The sequence below is a fragment of the Anastrepha obliqua genome, chromosome 3 (assembly GCF_027943255.1).
Source record: "Anastrepha obliqua isolate idAnaObli1 chromosome 3, idAnaObli1_1.0, whole genome shotgun sequence".
Lineage (NCBI taxonomy): Eukaryota > Metazoa > Arthropoda > Insecta > Diptera > Tephritidae > Anastrepha > Anastrepha obliqua.
Window position 1 is genome coordinate 49640787 of NC_072894.1, and position 20562 is coordinate 49661348.

At 37.0% G+C, this 20562-nt stretch overlaps 2 protein-coding genes across 2 annotated transcripts in view; both read right to left on the bottom strand.

Moving 5' to 3' along the window:
- Nucleotides 1-896: 896 nt before the first annotated feature.
- On the bottom strand, nucleotides 897-1520 carry LOC129241955 (uncharacterized). The gene has a single exon (XM_054878505.1). It carries the CDS (start codon nucleotides 1518-1520, stop codon nucleotides 897-899), a length of 624 nt encoding a protein of 207 aa, XP_054734480.1.
- A 114-nt stretch (nucleotides 1521-1634) lies between these two features.
- Nucleotides 1635-20562, bottom strand: part of LOC129242710 (DNA-binding protein D-ETS-3-like) — a 70365-nt gene continuing 51437 nt past the window's right edge. Inside the window, exons 6-7 of the mRNA XM_054879508.1 lie at nucleotides 2935-3143; nucleotides 1635-1771 (exon numbers count right to left, since the gene is read on the bottom strand). Coding sequence (XP_054735483.1) covers nucleotides 1635-1771; nucleotides 2935-3143 — 346 coding nt within the window. The remainder of the gene's footprint in view (nucleotides 1772-2934; nucleotides 3144-20562) is intronic.

Here is a 20562-nt window from a genome sequence, read left to right on the forward strand (position 1 = left end):
AGCGTCTTTCACGCAATAGTTTTCTTAAAACTACATACTATATATTTCGACTATTCATTAATAAAACTCCGCACGAGAAATTGTGCCTGTTATTTTTCTATTAATGAATTAATATTGCTGAAAATACACGAAGCGATATTTATTGACAATTTATATCATAATTTACATTCCCACTGAATACCTTTGTAAGTCTGTTGAAAAATTTACACATATCGGCATTTCGAGATAGAAATACGAATATCGTTTTAAAATATACGCAAGAGGAGCGGAGCTATGACAGTTCTCGTATTTAACGCTGTTTTTATGTAGATTTTTGAGTCGTTTATTTATACTACTTGGATAGGAGAGCTGCTGGAGGTGCGCATTCATGTACTTATTTCAATTACAAAAAAAAAAAAAAAAATACTTGCGATTCTCCGCTCTATGTATACTTTTTCAACAAAACAAATGCTTTTAGATATTATGGCTCACATTTACTCATACATTTGGAAACATTCACGCATACATCAAAGACTATTAACGACTGTTTCTTCTTCGTCTTTCTTTCATTATCATTTTTTTTTTACAATTTTCGTTATCCACTACTAATCTAACCATGAACAATTTTTGTTTTGTACTCAAAATGAATGTAAAATGGTGTAATGGTGGTGGTGGTGCTAGCCAACAACGTCGCGTTTAAAGTTTTTGATTTACAAATATGAAGTAAATATGTACATCTATACATACATGAGTATGTAAGCAAGAAATGGGGTTGCTGTTTCGCTCCAGAATTCTGTTTTGTATGTTGGTGTTCGTCAAATTTTTGCTTTGTATTGTTGCAGGGTACATTCGTTGGTTGGCAGGTTGCTCGCTTGCTTGCCTCATCGCTATGCAAAACTTTCCACATTCAAATGGCATCATTTCAATATCGTCGGCAAGCCTGTATTCATTAATCGATTGCCAACAACGATGGAGTTGATATTGCCACCAGTCATGCCCATGCCCATGCCAACACCCACGCCGACACCCATACTAAGGCCGCCCAAACTGCCGAAACCACTGCTTGCGCCGACGCCGTGCGTTGGAGCAGCCGTTAGGGTTGCAGTTGCTATATTCAAATTATTACTACCGCTACCAATGCCGCCAACAACACTATTATGGTGGTGATGATGGTGGTGATGGTTTGTTCCACCCCCATTGGAGCTACTACTGCTGCCACTACCACCTAACGCTAGGCTACTGGCACCATTGCCGAATGCACTCAATCCGCTGCCACCACCGCCACAGCCCGCGGCCATTCCCATTGCAGTCAGACCTAAACCTGCATGCATACCACCACCAAGACTGCTACTGCTATTGCCACTACCACCGCCACTGCCACCGCCGACGCTACTGCCGCTGCTCGCACTGCTATGACTGCTGCCAACTGAGGTGAGACAATGCAATGTGGCAGCGGCGTTGATGGCAGCCGCACTACTACTGCTGCTGCCGCTGCCACTACCGCTGCTGAGTCCGACGCCGACACCACCTCCACCACCCATTGTGCCAACACTGCTAGCGGCGACGGCTGCATGCGCGGCATGAGCAGCATGGGCGCTGCTGCCGCTGACGATGGCGTTGCTCTCATATTAGAAGCCACCGCCGGACGATGATGGTCATGCATAGTGCGGATAGGAGCTGAGGTGGGGCGCAACATGCGACGGCGTCACATGACCCATCGAGTGTGGTTGGTAGAGATTCGTGGCCGGGTTGCCCCAATTGCCCCAGGAGGCGGCTGATGGAAATATTGAAGCTGAAATTTGAAAAAAGAGAAATACATGAAATAAATATTAGAATTGCAAAGCGTTTAATGGTGCACTAGTATGTGTGTAAATTGTGTTAAAGAGAAAGTGTTAAGAAAATTGTCAAAGTTTTAATAGTCGTAAAATTGGAGATACAGGAGAGTGTAGACAAAATTTTAGTTAAAATAGCTTATTAACCTTTACTCACTAACCGTGAAGCGATTTAGTTCCTCACTAAGCAAAGAGGTACTCCCCAGATTGTTATTGGAAGGGTTGTCATCTGTTTGGGGGAACTCTTGCCCAAAACAAATTATACTCGTAAACCATAAATGGCATATCCTTCGAGAAAACTAGGAAGTCAGTTGTAGACGCTCAGCACGCAGGGCGGCAGAATGGGGAGGGTACTCAGTCATTGTTGGGGAAATCAAGAAACTTGTTCTAAATTACGTACATATGAAAAACTGATATCACAGAAATATTTGGAGAATAATTTATGAACATTTTATCATACTCCATGATCATCTTTTATGTCTAAGGTCTACGCAAGGCGAGTGCTGAGAATGCTAGAAGCACGCGGAGTGTTCATTAATGAACCTCCCAAGCAGGAGGCCACGGAGTTCACCACGCGATCGCAAACGACTGGAAATATGATCACCACTGTTTTTGGAGATTCAAAAGGTGTCTCATTGATTGAACAGATAGTAGAAGTAAAGCAGCTCATTAGATTTTGTTGTAATTATTTTGACTCCAGATTTATAAATTTTTTTTAATTACTCTAAACTGTCATCAAAAAACAAGATGGGCCTCGAAATGTGCTTTTTTGCCCAACACGCGCCTGTTCATAAGTCACGTTACGACGGCTGTTCTATGCAAATGTTGCTTCGAGGCACTTAATAGCTCTATCTAAAGTCTATTAATAAAAACTGAAAACGAGCTGCGAAAAGAAAAAACTTACTGATCATGATGAAAGGAAGTCTGCTGTGTCTGTCAACTTCGAAGGGTTTAACAACTTTTTTTTATTTTATAAAAAATATATAGAAAGTAAAAAATTATTTAAGATTTAATTCCGCACTTTCTCCTTTTCACCCCGCCAACTTTTGGCTTCCTCTCTTACAAATGAACTCAACAAAATCAGGAAATCAAAAAAGGAAAGTATAAAGATTGGCTAAAATACCTGATGACGACGTCATACCATGGTGGGGACTCATGAATGAGCTCAGCTTGGCGCTATGATGATATGGTGTCATGAACAAATCACTTTGGTACTTGTAGGTGGGATCGCTGGCGGCGGGTTGTGTGGCGGCGGCCAAGCCTTGGAAATCGAACTTATACGCATAACGCTTGCCATGCACTTTCGTCATAATATTCTTGTCATAGTAATATCTGTTGAAATGGGGAAGAGATTTAAAAAAATATTAATACACTAACTATGATTAGATATGAAAAAAAAAACAATAAATAGTAAAATAATTAGATGATTTCAAGTTTTATTTCAATAGCCTTGATCCAATAAATAGCACTCCCACTGATACCATTTTTCAATTTCTGCAAAAAAGGTTATTATGTGGCAATAAAACCTAAGTATGCTTCGCTGAAAATCGTTTTCGTTTTGGCTCAAATAAAATGTAGCTGATCGCTTTCACTGAAGAAAACTTCTTAATGCTAGAACGCTTTATGTGTAGGTGGTTGTTGAACCTGGCTTCGCATGTAATCAGTGGACCCAAGTAATGAACTTTTTCAACGGATTTGTCTTCTCAGATAGCTCCCAAATACCTCGTGATTGGTCACCGATAATGGGACCTATGGGACGAGATTTGAAGAAAATTAATAGGTCTATGAATAAGCTCGTGCGGTTTTTTTTTCGAAATTTGAATTTCGGATCATTCCCATGGCTTTTAAACGTTTGGAAATGGTTGATTGATCAACTCCCAAAGTTTTTGCAACCTCTTCTTGCGTTTGAGCCGGATCTTGATCGAGCAATTCCTCCAATTCGGTATCCATGAACTTTGGCGGCGCACCCTCGCGTTCTTCGTCTTCCAAGCCAAAATCACCACTTTTAAAGCGTGCAAACCACTTCTGGCACGTTCGCTCAGCTAGAGCATGCTCACCATAAACTTCCACCAAGATACGATGACTTTCGGCTGCTTTTTTCTTCATATTAAAATAATGAAGAAGAATTCCCCGCAAAAACACATTATTTGGCACGAAATTCGACATTTTCAAGTGTGGTAAAAATATTGTTGTTTACGCTTCAAATAAAAAACTTATACTGACGTTTGTGCCTTACGACAGTAGCTCTCCAATGAATGTTTGGAAATGTGGATCGATGGAATAATAATCAAGTTACGCCATCTGTTGTAAAACCGCACGAACTTATCCATAGACCTATTAGTATAAAGGGAGTCCCGAGATATTGCCAGAAGTTCTCATTTTACAAATCAGGTCATTGAAGAACCTTAAAAGTAAGGCACAATATTTGGCACGGAATAAAAAAAATGGCTGCTAACTGGTTAAAAAACAGTTGACCACCTGATTGCATAAGAATTCAAGCAATTTTAATTTACCGTCACAACGAATATAGTAAAAATACCTAAAATATTTAATCTAATCATAAATGAACAGAAATATTGCGATTTAAAAATGCATATAACTTGCTACAGGCCGAATAGTAAACACAGGGTATTATGTTATTGTACTAAAGCGTGTGAGGAGAATTTGCATCACAAGAGGATGGAATGTTTATACATATTGTATATTTATGTATATATGTTATACATATATCAGACACAGAATTTAGAAATTAAAGAACAAATTAATTGTCAATGAATGCTTCAATCGCTTTTATTCCATTGAAAAATTCCCGGATATTTCTTAAACAGTAGCTAAAATATTTTCGAGTTTATTTTCTGGCATTTTGACGCCCTATGCTCCAAATATTACTACCATATTTCCATTAAATGAGAATTTCGTATTCCATTTATTTATTTCGAAGTAAAATAATTATTGTACTCAATAGCTTAAGCACTGGCAAATGTGGCCTTCAGCTTTACTTAGCCACACCTCTTATCTATACATTTACTTGTATGATTTTGATGGATGGGATAGAATATACACAGCACCTACTGCCATAAGTTCTGTCAGAAGTTATGTCCGTTATAGATATGAAATTATAATATTTTTATTATTATTTTCTATTTTTATAATGAAGTTACTTTTATTTAATAGTGTAAATATTACAAAAAAAAGTTTTTCTTTTTTATTTTTCATAGATATTTTCGTCGTTGCTCGAACCAAAGATTGTTTGAGACTCTCCAAATTCCTATGAGATCTTCGACAGGCCATGTTCTCCAGTTCTGACCACAAACTGTAGTCCAAAGGATTCAGCAAATCTTCTGCGGCTATGAACCCAGAAATATTGCAGAAATATAGCTCCCCAATCCATTGTGATCAAGCAAAATTTGCCACGAAACTGAGTATAATTTTTGAGTAGACAATGCATACGAACAAAAGAAAAAATAACGGAACTTGTTCAGCAAATTTGTTCTCGCATTGTAAAATTTGTCACGGAATTTATGGCAAAACTAAGTACATACATATATACTCGTATATCCATATGTAATTTTAAAGACAATAAGAAAAAAGTGTAATTATAAATTAAAAAGAACAAAATAGGAGATAATCAGAAAAAGAAAAAATTTCCAAGTCCTATATCTAAATAACTGTCATCTGCCTTGCGAAGAAAATCCAATGATTTATGGAGGTGAAATATGATGGTTCTAATTTGATTTGACCGATGCCTGAACCCAAAGGGTGTGAAGTTGTTAAGTCGATGGACCCATATATAGGAGGTGTAAGTGAGTCGGTAACGTATGCCTAAAATGAGACATCTCCGATTTGGAGCCGTCGCATAGGCGCCGCTGTAAATGATCGATGTATGTCGCGTTATTCGTTTTCGAATATTTTAAAGTATTCATTGAAAAGTAGATGACATTTTCGCAACAATTTATGTTAGTGGAAGACCCAAAGAAATTGTTAAAAATTGACGCACTTTGCCAATAAATTTGTATAACCAGAAGTTTTTTAAAGAGAGTTAAAATGTGAATGAACATTTTTTGTGAAGTTTGTATAAAGTTTGGATCTCTAATTTCTATTTTTATAAAACAAAATTTAGCGTGAAAACTATTAAGAGTATTGAAAAATGGCGGGTTTTTTTTTGCACAAATGGAGGTTGCAGATGGTTTTTTATGACTAGTTAGAAAAAACTTTTTTTATAATTTGAATTCGTGGTCACAGTTCGTTTCAAACCTGAGCCCTTCCGTCCATTGAGCTACTACAACCGCTATTATCATTTACATGGCACAACGAAAATAGAGGAAATATATGAAAATCGTTTCTTACCATAACCATAATTTATGCAAGTATTTGTTGGAAATAGCAAGATGAGATCGGTTGATCCGGAAAACAAAGTTTGAGTATTTAAAATAAAAACAAATTAATTATGTTTTGTAGCGCAGTAAGTGGTTTTACAACTCTACCCAATCTTGAGTGTGATATTTCATAAAAACAAAAATAAAAAATGATGGGAAGTGGAAATATAATATTTTGATTAGTTATATGAATGTAGACATTAATAATTTTATTCATTCGCTTGATAGTGAAAATATAAAATAAGAAGCGACTCTTAATAGAAAACATTGAAGTTCTCCTTTCTGTAAAGGCTGATTATTTGTTTAGAAAAATATATTAATGGAAGAAGCTTGATTAGGTTAACGAAGCGGTAGTTAACGGTCTCCACGGGGCGTAAAAGACCCTGGCTACCCAGAAGTTCACTATTACACAAAATTTTTTTGGCAAAAATAACAAACACTTTTCTTACAAACTATTTAAATTTATGTACATAAATAATTAATCAATCTAATGCTTACATAAATTTACAAAAAACTATTATTTTCAAAGCAATTTGGCCTTCACCAATTAAACAGGAAGCCTATAACTATAAAAACAAATAAGCTACCTTTTTTTTTTTTATTAACTGACCCTAAAGTTGTCTCACCTTTAATGCTGCGGCGCTCTTACGGTTTCATGTGACAAAAACCTGCTCCCAAGACAAAATCAATTTATGTAAGTGAGCAGCAGCGAATTTAAATGTAATAGCAACAATAATCAAACGGTAAACTAAGGTCAACTAAAAATATTATGCCGCAAACTGGAATGGCTGAATGGCGCGTTTTTCATTTCTTTGTTGCAAAAATTTACATAAATATAATTGGAAGTAGACGCGTGCCTTTTAGAAAAAAAGATTAATTTTAATTTGTGCTGGTAGCTTAAAATAGGATAGTCTTCGAAGCGTGACTGCTGCATGAAATTATTGGCGGCAATTCTTTAGTACTATTGTGAATTATTCACATTATATATGCATACATATATAGATTCGCCATTCATTTCCTTCGTGGGCCTTGTAGTTTGCCTGCATATAAAAGTAGATGCCTTTGTCTGATGGGAATGATAATCAGCAGTTATCGTCTGGTTTAGTTCCAGAAGTTCATAATAAAGAATACCGGCCATATCCCACCAAATATACAGGATCATCTTCTTGGGGTGAAGGCCATCTCTAGGGCTCGGTTCTGGTGTTTCATCTTTATCTAACCATTGGTGTTTGCGAACAAGATTATTGCAATGTTTATAAGGCACATAGCAGCGAATCCTATCAAAAGCCTCTTCTTACTGGAGTGAATATTTTTCAATTGTCCTTTTCGCAACCTTAGACTCAGCAATATGTTCCATTTACCTTATTACAAGACCAAGACCGTTTTCTATCAATTGGTGTTTCGTGCCAAGAGTTTTGAACTTGTGCACTACCGAATGGTAGTCACGCACCAAACATTCCGCTACTGTGGCCGGACAATTCATAAACGGAAAAACGTTGAAAAAGCGACGGATTTAGAAATAAGCCTTTCTTCAACTGTATACTGGAATAAGTACAGTATACACTCGGTAGTGTTAACTAATTATAATTAAGTGGATTGCCTCACTTTTGACCGAAATTTATCCCCATTTTCATTCAATTATACATTTAACCCTTAACTACAAACTACCAGTAATTTGTATCGATAAGTGGTTTTAAGTCTGCAATTTCCAGAAATCCCCACTTCAATAAAGTTGTCCCAATGATTCGATAATATTTGTATACCATCTCTGTAATGATTTTTTGAAGCTCTGCAAAATACTGATTCAAATCTACATATAAAAGCTTCCTCTATGAAAAAGCTTTCCAAGAAAAATTTGTTTAAAGTTTCTGAAGAGGTAGTAGGCGGTGGGGGCTAAATCATGTGAATACTGTAACTGTTCGTTCTTGCTTTTTTCCGTAAAATAGGTTTTCTCACTAGCTGTTTCATTAAACTGATCCGAAAAGCTGGAATACCATTCCCAGTTCATTTTTTTAACTTTCTGAAGATAACCATTTAACAAAACTTCTTTTGCAACACAAAAAATATATAAGCAAATATAATTACAATTTAATTTCAAGTATATTACAACAACATTAACGCTCAAACTGAACTTAATCATCGAAAGGGCAATTAAATTACCAAATTACAAAATATTGCACGCATTATACGAATTACGTAAATTTTTCCCACATTTACGTTATTGCAGCAGACATAGAAATGAACAGTGCCAATATTTAGGCGTGCATACATACATCAATACATTCATATAATGGGAAGATGCATGCCCTCGGCAATACTAGACAACATATTCATGTGTATTTATATATGTATACACTTGCACGCGTGCATATATACAGGGTTGGCCATATTAAACTGACCCATGTGATTATTAAAAAAATATGGAAAAAGAAACATTTTTTTGTGTTTCATTGTGAAAAACATTTAATTTAGTTCAAGGAGATTCGTTTACATCACTTTTTGAATATGATATCGCGCAAGTGGTCGCCCTTAGCTCGTATAGCGTAATGTGCCCGTTTTTCGGCGTTTTCCATAGTTTTGGCCAGCGTCTCGGCCGATATGGCGGCTATTTCCCGTCGGATATTGGCCTTAAGTGCGCCTAGTGTCTTTGGCTTGTTGACGTAAACCTTAGATTTCAAATAGCCCCAAAGAAAAAAGTCCGGTGGCGTCAAATCCGGTGATCGTAGCGGCCAGTCAAAATCGCCGCTTTTTGATATCAAACGGCCAGGGAACAAAGTCTTCAATAAGTTGACGGTGGCTCGTGCTGTGTGTGGTGGTGCGCCATCTTGCTGAAACCAGAAGTGCTCCATACCATTTTCACGAACAATCGGCATCACAAAATCGGTTATCATGGCCCGATAACGCTCTTGATTGACGGTCAATGGTTGGTGTTGACCATTTTCAAAGAAGAACGGCCCAATGACCATATCAGCGCAAATGCCACACCAGACTGTAACTTTTTGGTCGTGGAGAGGTACCTCTTCAATAATTTGAGGGTTTTCAGTGGCGTAGAAACGGCAATTTTGCTTATTTACGGTTCCGTTCAAGGAGAAATGGGCCTCATCACTCATAATGATTTGATGCCAAAAATCCTCATCAGTTTGGGCCATTCGGACGACAAAATTGGCATATTCCAAGCGACGAGGCTTATCGGCCGGCAACAGTTGTTGATTTAGTTGTATTTTGTACGGGAATATCCCCAAATCCAAACGAATGATACGTCGTAGAGTGGTCCGAGGGATGTCCAACTGAGCAGAACGACGATTACCTGACGTTCGCGGCGATGACTCGATACTGGCTCGTACGGCCGCGATATTTTCGTTAGATCGTCTTGGCCGCTTTTTATTTGGACGTCGGGTATTAGCCACAGTGCCGGAAGACAAAAATCTTTTGTGCATTTGCTTGATTGCGTTCTTTGACGGCGCACTTTTCACTTTATTTTTTTTTCTCCACGCACGTTGCGTTTTTACAATCGAGAAGGAATTTTGAATGTACAGCTGAACAATTTCAGCGCGTTCTATTGGGGTGTACTGTTTCATGGTATAAATCTCCTTCGACTGACGCTTCCAACGCGGTATGTCATTAGCTGATCTGAAATTACAGTAAAAAGTTATAGGGTTACTCAATGGGTCAGTTTAATATGGCCAACCCTGTATATGTGCGAGTATATGTATTTGTTGACAGTGACCCCATTCACGAATTTTCTATTATATTTGTGGGGCGGCACTAGTCCTTTGCATTACCGGATTTAATTGTTTGACTTTTTGTGAAGTAATTAAGGCGCCGAGATTACACTGCTCACACAAACACATTTATACATACATATACATAAAAACACAAACATATTCTCATACTTTTCGTTACTCTGTAAATATTGTTTCTACAAATACAAAATGTAATAAAATCGCCTTTAATTGCTCGAGGGTATTGCAATGCAAGCAAATTGCTTCTGGAATTTAATCTTCATAGCGAACTGGATTGACGTCAGGCAATGGTTTCTTTAGGTACATCTTGCAGTAATTTCAATGTGGGTCTTCGGTATAAACCAGTGGCGCCCAGCTTTGGTGGAACTACCAATGGATGCGCAACATTTTTTTCTAAACACTTGAATTCATCGTCTTCACTGCGCTACTCTCCTCCATTTAATGTCATGAGCCAATATAATTAACTTTTAGCTTAATGGTGATTTGTCTTAAGAAGTCAAGGTTTTAAGAAAAGTCAAACACAACACCTGCATGGCCTGATATAGGATATATATTCTTGCATACTCTATTCTTGGATGATCAATTCGCAATTTCAATTAAATTGAATTTGAATGTGAACATATGTATATTGTGGTTGTATCGCATTCAAAAAATAAACTGTTTTGATAGCAGCGTAACCGATGGGTTTCTGCGTGCATTATTGATGATCCGAGTGCGCTTAAATGACTTATTTGCATATTGCATATGCATTTTTCAGACTACGAACACCATTTCTCACTTTTAGCTTAATTATGAATTTTTTATTATTTTCAATATAAAAATATATAATTATGACCAATTTTAGAAAAGTGGCATCACTAACAATTCTCAAATATTGCCAATAACACCGTCTGATGTCGAGCGCTAATTTTCAAAATTCCTGGAACATATTCAGAAAATTAAAAGTAAACGTTTTTGTTATCGCCTTCAAATACTCTCAACTCTCGAAAATATTCTGGAACTCTATTTTCGATATAGCCATTAGAGCCGGCTGTTAAAACGCGTTCTCCGAAGTACATAGTTTGTTGGTGTTCGCATCGTTTCCACTCACTCGCCTGATGTTTTGATATGGATTGCATGTCGTACTCATAAACCATCTTCAGTAATGATGCGTTTGATTAATGCGGGATCGCCTGATGAATGTTCAGCCATGGAAGTCATGTCTTGGAAATAATGCGATATCAACGTGTCCCCTTTTTTGCATCAATTTCAGGTACTTTGGAACCAACTTTATAGCAACATCGCGCAAGCCCAAATCATTAACTACAATGGATCCATACTGAACGGATCCACGGAGCAATGTGTAAGCCCTCTGGCAGCTCTCTGTAGTTTTATTTGCGGTTCTTGATCAAATTTTCTTCTCTTTGTTGATTTTTATAAGTTTTCGATGTCGACAACTTGCCACTACCCTCATAATTTTCTTTATGGTATCAGTTCTTAAAAAGTTTCCCAACATTTCTAAAGTTTTCGCACCCTTGAATTCATTTTTAACACAACATTTAATACAAACTTTTTTAAAACTGTAAAAAATCTAAAACACTTGCAGCGGTAGATTTACTAAAGATGGCGTAACTTTTACAAATGTCAAGCAATGGCGACAAGTAGGAATGTTAATCACAGATGAGGCAAGCTAACAAAAAAAGCGATCACGATGGTATTAAACACTACTGCCATAAATGCGCAACAAAGCATAATAATCTGTTTCACGACTTTACACTTTTTAGTGCGCAAACCAGTGATCGCTGGGGTGACCCGAATCCCATATTTTCAGGAGTAAATCACCAGTAAGAGGAGCTCGTCCAAACATCCAAAAAGGATGTTAGTGACAATTATAATCGTACATACTAAGAAATAAGAATAAACAAATTCGGAGAATTTATGCCAACACGAATAATCACACATAAATGCGGAACAAAGGAATATATGACAAGCTACTCTCACTAAACAGAGATCTGCGTCTTTTAACAGGATATCTTACAGGTCACTGCAGCCTGAGGTATCATCTAAATAGTATTAGTCTATCTGAGACCAATGTCTGCCGCTTTTGCGAAATGGACATAGAAAGATCAGAACATGTGCTTTGTGAATGTCCTGCGTTGGGCAGACAGAGACTTCATTATCTTGGTGGCACCGCAGTATTTCCATGCAATCTTTGGGACAACAAACCTAAAATTGTGCTAAAATTTTTAAAAAGCCTAAAACTCTAGGGTTACAAAAATAGGCCTTTCACAATAGATCAGCTCTGGTCGCAGTGCGTAATGGCCTTCTAATAATAATAATAATAAATGCGGCAAGATACGTCAGGATTCCATTATATTTTAATGCTTTTTACTACAACGTACTGGGTTGAAATTGATTATTCTTTGATTATAGTATTCATATCCAAGCCATGAAACTTTTGAAAGAATGAATTTCAAGTAGCCTTTCTAAGCCTTCAGCCCCGATTTGAGAATTAGTTATTAGTTAAGCAAGCTCGTCCTTCTAATCGATTTGTGTAATATATCCTCTAATAACTTAAATTAATAATAATTTTATAGTTTACTTAATAATATTTATTAACATTTTCATTTAGAAAAGCGTTACAAAAAAAAATAATTCTGCAAATCGGGTCGCAGTGCAAAAAAGGTGGGGAATCCTTTATGTGATTCGTGGGAAGCCTCGTCGGCGAAGAGGCAAATGCCACAACTTATTCGATTTCTGTCTCTTCCGTTTTTTCCTCATGTATCACAAAACATGTTCATAAGTATGTATATATATATATATATGTATAAATATATATAAATGGCGCTTTCACCCTTTTTGGTTGTTTGGCCGAGTTCCTCCTATTTGTGGGGTGCGTCTTGATGTTTTTCTACAAATGGAGAGACCTACAGTTTTAAACCGACTCCGAACGGCCGGTATTATTGTGAGGCGTTTCATGCCCGGAGACTCGAACCTACGCACTATAGAATGGTAGTCACGCACCAACCCATTCGGCTACGACGACCATATGTATATATTTAAGTATATTTGCATACTGTATTTGTATGAGACCCGTATTTTTATTTATCACGAAATGAAGCTGAGATTGCTGAAAAGCCCCTCTATTGAACATTTCACTCAACTGCAACCTATTTTCGCCAGTCAACACCACATTCCCGTGCGAAAAAATACAGTACATGAATCCAGAAAAAGTGAGAACACCCAAAAAATTTACAAACAATGTACATAAAGATGAAACGCATTTTGTAAGAAAAACAAAATAACGAAAATGAAATTGAAAAAGTAATTGCCACTGTGGGTGATGGATATGCAACCAAGAACAAAGGCCAACACCAAATGAAAGGACAAAAACTATGGAAAATGAATGGAACAAAATGAAATTACGAAGTAATTCCTTACAAAGAGAGGAATCGTAGCGAAATCAGAAGTCTGACAAACGATGGGGAGTGTAAAATCAGTTCAAACCAAGACAAAAGTTATAAAGGAGCAACTAAAGTAAGAGCAATGGCGACGCGAACTTCAATCGAGTGGGACAACCGTTGAACGGGCAAAACAACTCGCAATTGGAGCGCTGGCAATGGAGTTTTCGGTAAAAACGTTACCGAAATGGAGAAAGCAAAACTACATGCACAATGAGTGCATGGATACACATACCTATGCACATACCATATACATACATGCATATATATACATATATCTATATATGTAAGGCTTGCAGAGCTTATGGAAGGTAGCCATTGACATAGCACGGCGCACAGTTTCGTTGGGTAAAAGTTGATTGCTATGCTAGTTATGTACGTTATATGCATACATATGTACATATACATGCGAGTATGCCTGGCTGCCAGCTTTTGCTTGAGTTTGATTGTGTGGCCAACTTCCGGTCGAAATGAATGAATGAAATGCAGCCAGTGAGGCAGTCAGCTGAAAGTACAGACTCTGGTGTGTAAATAACGACAACATAAACCAAAAAGTAGCAGCATGCAATGGAAACACTGTCGAAATCAGAAGACTCCAATTTTTCGTTATCGTTTTTCATTTTCCATTCGTTTTTCATAGCATTCAATAGCAATTGGCACGAATTTAATTTGACAGTAAAATGAATTTTGTTTCTTCACCAGTCTGTCAGGTTTTCTGTTTATTTTACTTTCATTTATTCCTTTATCTATGTTTTTTTACCTATTTTTGTTCAACCAGCAGCAGAGAATGTCAACAGGCGCATTTATTTTTCCTTTTATTGAGTAGAGGCCAACAAAGAAACAAAAGAGCTACATATATAATATAAAAAATGGTGCATAGCAATTAAAACGAATACAAATACTGACAGGAGAGTGCCAGATGACAGCTGGCAACAACAATTGCCATTGTATGTGTTATAATTTTTATTGTTCGGCCGGCGTTATACTACAATCCATACTTTTAAATGTGTTAATGGTGGTTTTCTCGTTTAATATTACTGTTAAAATGCCGTTAAAATATCACATTAATTATGCATTCATATTTTAATATTCAAAATTAAAGATAGTTTTGTGTAGCGAAAGAATGTATAAAGTTAATATGAAGTTTTATTTAATTATTTTGCTATATAGCGAAATAAGCATACAAAAGCGTTTGATTTTCATCGCTTGCGTATAAAATTAATTATATGCCTACTTATGTATAATATGCGGCAACTCTTTCACACAATGATGGCTGAATACTCAAGGATGATAGGTTTACAAGGTTTGCTCTTTAACTATGGAGAGAAAGAAAATTGTGAAGGGAACTTCGGCTGCCACGTCACTTGGAAGATTCGGTAGCCGAGTTCTGCACGATCATTTCAACCGAATGCACAAACTCGTCCAATTAGTCGTTGTTCAGATAACAACGAAGTAGCATGAGCGAAGACAATGTTGATTTTTTTTTTCGTATATCACTAACACAATCTTATGGCCAGGCGAAATTTGTCCAATCATTTCGCACACTCGTCCAAATACATATTCACACCGCGGTATAAAGCAGCAGGTACGCTCCGCCTTCAAAATTGTGTCAGAAGAAGCCGCTCTAATTATCGCAGGATTGTGTCCAGGGGACATATTGACAAACGAAACTGCAATGTTAGCTGGAAGTGAAACGCAACGCTTCGAAGCACGGGAAACGAGAACCAAAACTTGGCAGCATGGATGGAGCAATACAACGAAGGGCGCTGGACACATCGCTGCATTCCAGATTTGTGAAGATGGGTAGAAAGAAGAGACGTAGAAGTGGATTTTTACCTAACTGATTTCTTAACCGGTCATGCATGGTTCAAAGCATACCTCCATCTTTTCTAACCCGAATCGGAAATACTTTGGGGAAAACGCTGTAGAAAATATCCACCACCTATTCTTCGAATGTGGGCGATTCAATGGCGCTAGATTGAAGCTTCGCAGCATATTTAGTGGAAATTAGGACCATGAATCATTTGTACAATCTATGCTACATAGCAGAAATTAAGGACCTCCGAAAGCCTACGACGTAGGAGGGCCGCCTAATTCGCCCTTTCCCCCACGATGTAATGCTTGGCGTCATTCCCATGGGGCGAAGAGTTCGATTAAATAACAGGATTGGCCTGGTTTCAAAGGACCACTTGAAAGTAGCGCGCTACCCAACGCCCAGAAAAAAAAACATATTCACACCTTTGTACACTCATTCGTTGCTCAGACGGCAACGAAGTTTCATTGCTTGATTTTCTTCGTATATCACCAACACAATTTTTGTAAATACATCCCAGGTGATGTCAGCCTATCAGCTGATTCTGTCAAATTCGCTCTGAACCGGGTATCGGTCTATTAAAAAGTACACCTCCAAATACAACATCAATCAAGTGGCCACCTTTATTAGCAATCACAAACTATGATCTTTTTGCACTTTATCAAGCATTTCGGTTTTTATAGCGTCGATTTTGGCACGAATGTGTGCCTTAAGCTGGTCAATAGTCTGCGGCTTACTTTTCAGATAACCCCCCAAAAAGAGGTCCGGGGGGGTTAAGTCAGGTGATCTGGGGGGACCGTCGATATCGCCTCTTTTTGACACTAGACGTCCCGGAAATTTTCGTTGCAGAAATTCAATTGTTACATTCGCAGTCTTGTTGAAACGCACCGTCTCGTTGAAACCAGTAACCGTCTATGGATCTCGTGTGAATTCTCAGATCCCAAATGCGACAATTTAGTTTATTCACGCTGCCAGAGAGACTAAAATGTGCCTCGTCAGTCATTAAAACTTGCTTCCAAAAATTGGGTTCAGTGTCAACCATTCGAGCGACTGTTTCGCCGTATTCCAAGCGACGTGAATGGTCTGTCTTCAATATTCTTTGTGTCAATTGAATTTTATACGGAAATAAGTTTAAGTCATCCTTTAAAATGCGCCGCATTGTGGTTTCACTGACGCCAAAAGGCTGAGCGCGACGACGATACGACACTGTTGGCTTCTGGGCAACGCTCTCCCTCACTGCATCAACAAGTTCATTGGAACGTCTTGGTCGTTGATGAACGACATCGTCAGACTATCCTATGCTCAAAAAAATTCGACACCAAACGACAAATAATATTGTCAGACGGTGCCTGTTTGCCGCGATAGTTTTTGCGATATGCGCGTTGAGTTAGAATAATAGAATGACTATTTTCGATGTATAGCGTCACTATTTCAGCGCGTTGTTTCGGTGTAAAGCGTGGTTGAAATTGTACTAAATTGACGTATCGAAAACATGTATGTTGAAGTCGATGGGTTGGTAAATGACAAAGTTATTCAGCGTTTACATACCGACATAAAAGATGACGCACTCTATAGTTAAGTTCACAATTTCGGGAAAAGTTCTAATCTTATTTAATTGGGACCTTCTAAATTCCATGGCGTTTACGTTTTGCTAATATAGATTGGCTTCGGTTTCCCAACTATTTTATTTATTTTGAAAATTTCGTCTTGGAGAGCTTATTTAGAAACACCATTTTTTTCATTTTAACATTTTTGTAAATAACTATCTAAGTCTTACAGCTATTCTGCCAAAATATTTACAGGATTATTTATAATATAACCTTAGATATTTCCGAAACTTATCTCGATCCGATAACTTTAACTTATGATGTAAGGTTGTTTATTTATATGACCTCAGAAGCTCAAAGGAAATTTTCAAATGCTGTTGTCTCGAAAACTGGAACCAATATAAAAAACCGAGGATACCATTGAATGAAGAAATGAAGTGAAAATTGTAGTGAAACCAACTATTAAAACCTTTGGCCAAAAAAGCAGTTTAAAATCCGAGCACAGTGTCATACAAACATAATTGAAGAAAATAATACAAATTTCTAAAGCAGTTAAATTTCATGAACTGTGACTTAATATAGGGAATATGTTTTGTTATCGTTTTGTGTTTGCATATTCTTTATTTGCGTTTTTGTTACGTAATTTAATTCGAGTAAAGTTTGGCTGGATTTTAAAATAGTTTAATTTAATTTGGTTAATGGTTTCGTTAAATTTTAAAAATGTTTCGCTTAATTTGAAAAAAAAAAAATTCATTTAATATAAAAAGGGTCTAATTTAAATTGAAAAATCTGCATTAAGTTGTGAACTTCAAAGTAAAGAATACGTTATTCGTTTGAGATCAGTAGTTTTTTCTATATATTTTTTTTAATTCATTCAAAAATTTATCATTTTAATGCAGCAGATATGAATGCCTTGGAATAAAAGTTCTCGAAATAAAAAAGATGTAAGCTTTTATTTCTTCTGGCTACGTAATAAGCTCAAGCATCGGAATATGAGATCTACAACCCAAGTCAAAAACTGCGTAGTCTCTACTTAGGCATTTGGCAGTACTTCTTTGCAGCTGCTCTAAAGGTTGAATGGTGTGGCATGTGGTAAGTGTAGACTTTTTAGTTAAGTCTATATTTATTTATCGATGCTGATGGGATGCAGTCTGCTAATGTTTGGGATACTTATTAAAGTCAGTGTTAGATGAGCCCTTAGCTAACTCCACCGTTTGTCATACGGAATTTATCGTTCAAACAAGTCCGAATAAGTTCTTTGAACATTTCATTGGAAGCGTTTTACCAAACACCACTGTTTTTTTTATTTTTGTTCTGTATATTTACACTAAAGTGCCCAAATCAATACCAATTGACCAATTCTACAGCCAATTTGCTAAATACACAGCAGAAACTACTCACACATACATATTCATGGAAACTGTAAAAAAAAAAACAAAATGTTACACAATTTACCCCTTTTAGAGTATCCTTAAAAAAGAGTAAAACGCTGCCAATTGAGCTGTCATTTGCAATCAGTGAAAAGCAAAACGCACACACTTAAGCACACACATACGCGTAGAGTGGAAGCGCTTCAAAATTGCATACAGCAAGCAGACGCACACATGCAACAGTAGACATGGCATTGTGGCTGTTTCGAACGGATTGTGCAAATATGCAAATAAGACGAAGAGAGCTCAACTGAAATCACAATTCAAGTAGAAAAGTGGCAGAGATCCGACAGACAGAAAAGGGATAAGAAAATGGAAAAATTGTCATATCTTTAAGCCAATTTGGTAGCTGTGATTTTTACGCTTTTAACGCTCGATTTTTTCTTTTGCACAACATACTTAACAAGGCAACAACAAGAACAATTGACGCACTGACAGCCGCAGCTATACGGGGATATTTGCAAAATGAAAATCGGAGCCGTCGATAATGTATGCAAATGTTGTAAAATTAAATTGTTGCTGGCAATGATTTTCAGTCAACAAACACTTTGATGTCGATGCCAGCGGCAGCGACAAAAGCAAAAGTATTAATGGTAATAGGAGTGGTGATGCATTATTATCACATGTACAGTATTGGGATAAACAACAGAAAATTTTTGAGTTGAGTTGAAGACTTTGCTCTCAGATATCCATAAAAATATGCAGATCAACTTTAGCCACAACATCGACATTCATTGCAATTAGGAATCTTATATCATTCGAGGAAAGGACGAGAAATTTTTACAGACAGTTTAGAAGACTGTTTTTAAGCCAAAATCTAAGGAGTAGACATTTGGAATAGACTTTGTAGACATTTAAAATGCATTTAAGACTCTTGAGTATGTAACGACTAAGTAAATATTCGTTCAACAATGTCGAAGATCTTTGTAAACTCGAAACGTCAATATTTACTCCCAGCACAAAGTCATATCTCACCTATCGTGTTCACGTGGAATTTGGGGCTAGCAGAGACTCTATAAACCGAAAATACGACCTATCATGGAAATACTAACGGATCGTTGGATCATGTCCCTATGACCGTGAAGTTCAAAGTCTCCCATAAAGATCTCTGTAGAAGCTGTAGAGGTGAGACAGAAGTGCTTAGTACGAGAATACCTGAATTACAGTAAACTCCGAATACCTGCACAAATATTAAAGACGTAAAAATAAACCCAGTCCTTCAATTAGGCGAAAAAATAGAAAAATATTTCTTATGTTATGTGCAATACTGTATGGATATATTCACTTTTATGTGTTTAGTATTTATATAAATAAATGAAGAAATTGAGTGAGACACTAATGCATCTTCACGCACAAACACACACACACAAAGACAGATATGCCAAGAAGTGTGCAATTTTTGTGCCATTCAACACTCAATTTAACTTTGATGTTTACTAAGAAATTCAACCCATCTCCATATGATGCCCTAAAGTATGCTTTGATTTTTTCTCCATCCTTTTCATGTGTGCGAAATTAACCATTCAAGCAAACACTTGTCATTTACTTTGTGTCTGTTGTACCAAATTACGTGTGTGCATATTGTATGTGCTAGTCATGTGTGACGTAGGAGTGTTTGCCATTAACACTAGCTTAAGCTACACAAACAACACAAAAAGCTAATCATCAGCTTCATCAACTTCAGCAACTCACATCCTTTCAAGAGTAGGAGGTACATCATCCTAGGCGACAAAGTGTCTGGTCGTTGCCTTAATGCCTCATTTGTGTTGTTTGTTCATGTGTTAATGTGTGACATTAACCCTAAAGTGGGGCGGACCCTTTGATAGCCTAGGGTAGAAATCGATGTGCTTGCTAGCGTACGATGTATTATTTGTCCTTTTGGTGTTGTTTGGCTTTTGGGCACTCGAACCTGTCACTAAATAGCTTACTTTAATCCTTTCTTTCTGCTGTTTATTTACCAATCAATCTTGCTTTTGGGGTGTTGTACAATTTATCTGATTGCTTAGTTTTATTCTTTTATTTTTCGGAACAGATTTCGGTAACTTACCCTAATATTCCTACTTTATTTCGCTTATGCTTTGTTTAATTTACAGCTGTTGGGAAATTTGTTAGAGAATATTTACAGTATTCTTGATGTGGTATCAATTTTCATGTGAGCAAACTGTTTGTTAAAAAACACACAAAATTCTTTTGATTTAAAGGAAGTTATAAACTTGTTTTTCTTCTTGTTTTTTTTTTAATATTGTAATTAAAGTGGTGCACAAATGACTTGCTTATTACAAAGCAACAAGTCACACATTGCATGTGACACTGTTTGTGATGACAAAAAGCAATGTAGGAACACAACTTGAACAGCAACGAAGAAAAACAATTGTAATCAACCGAATTGTTAAAGCAGAACG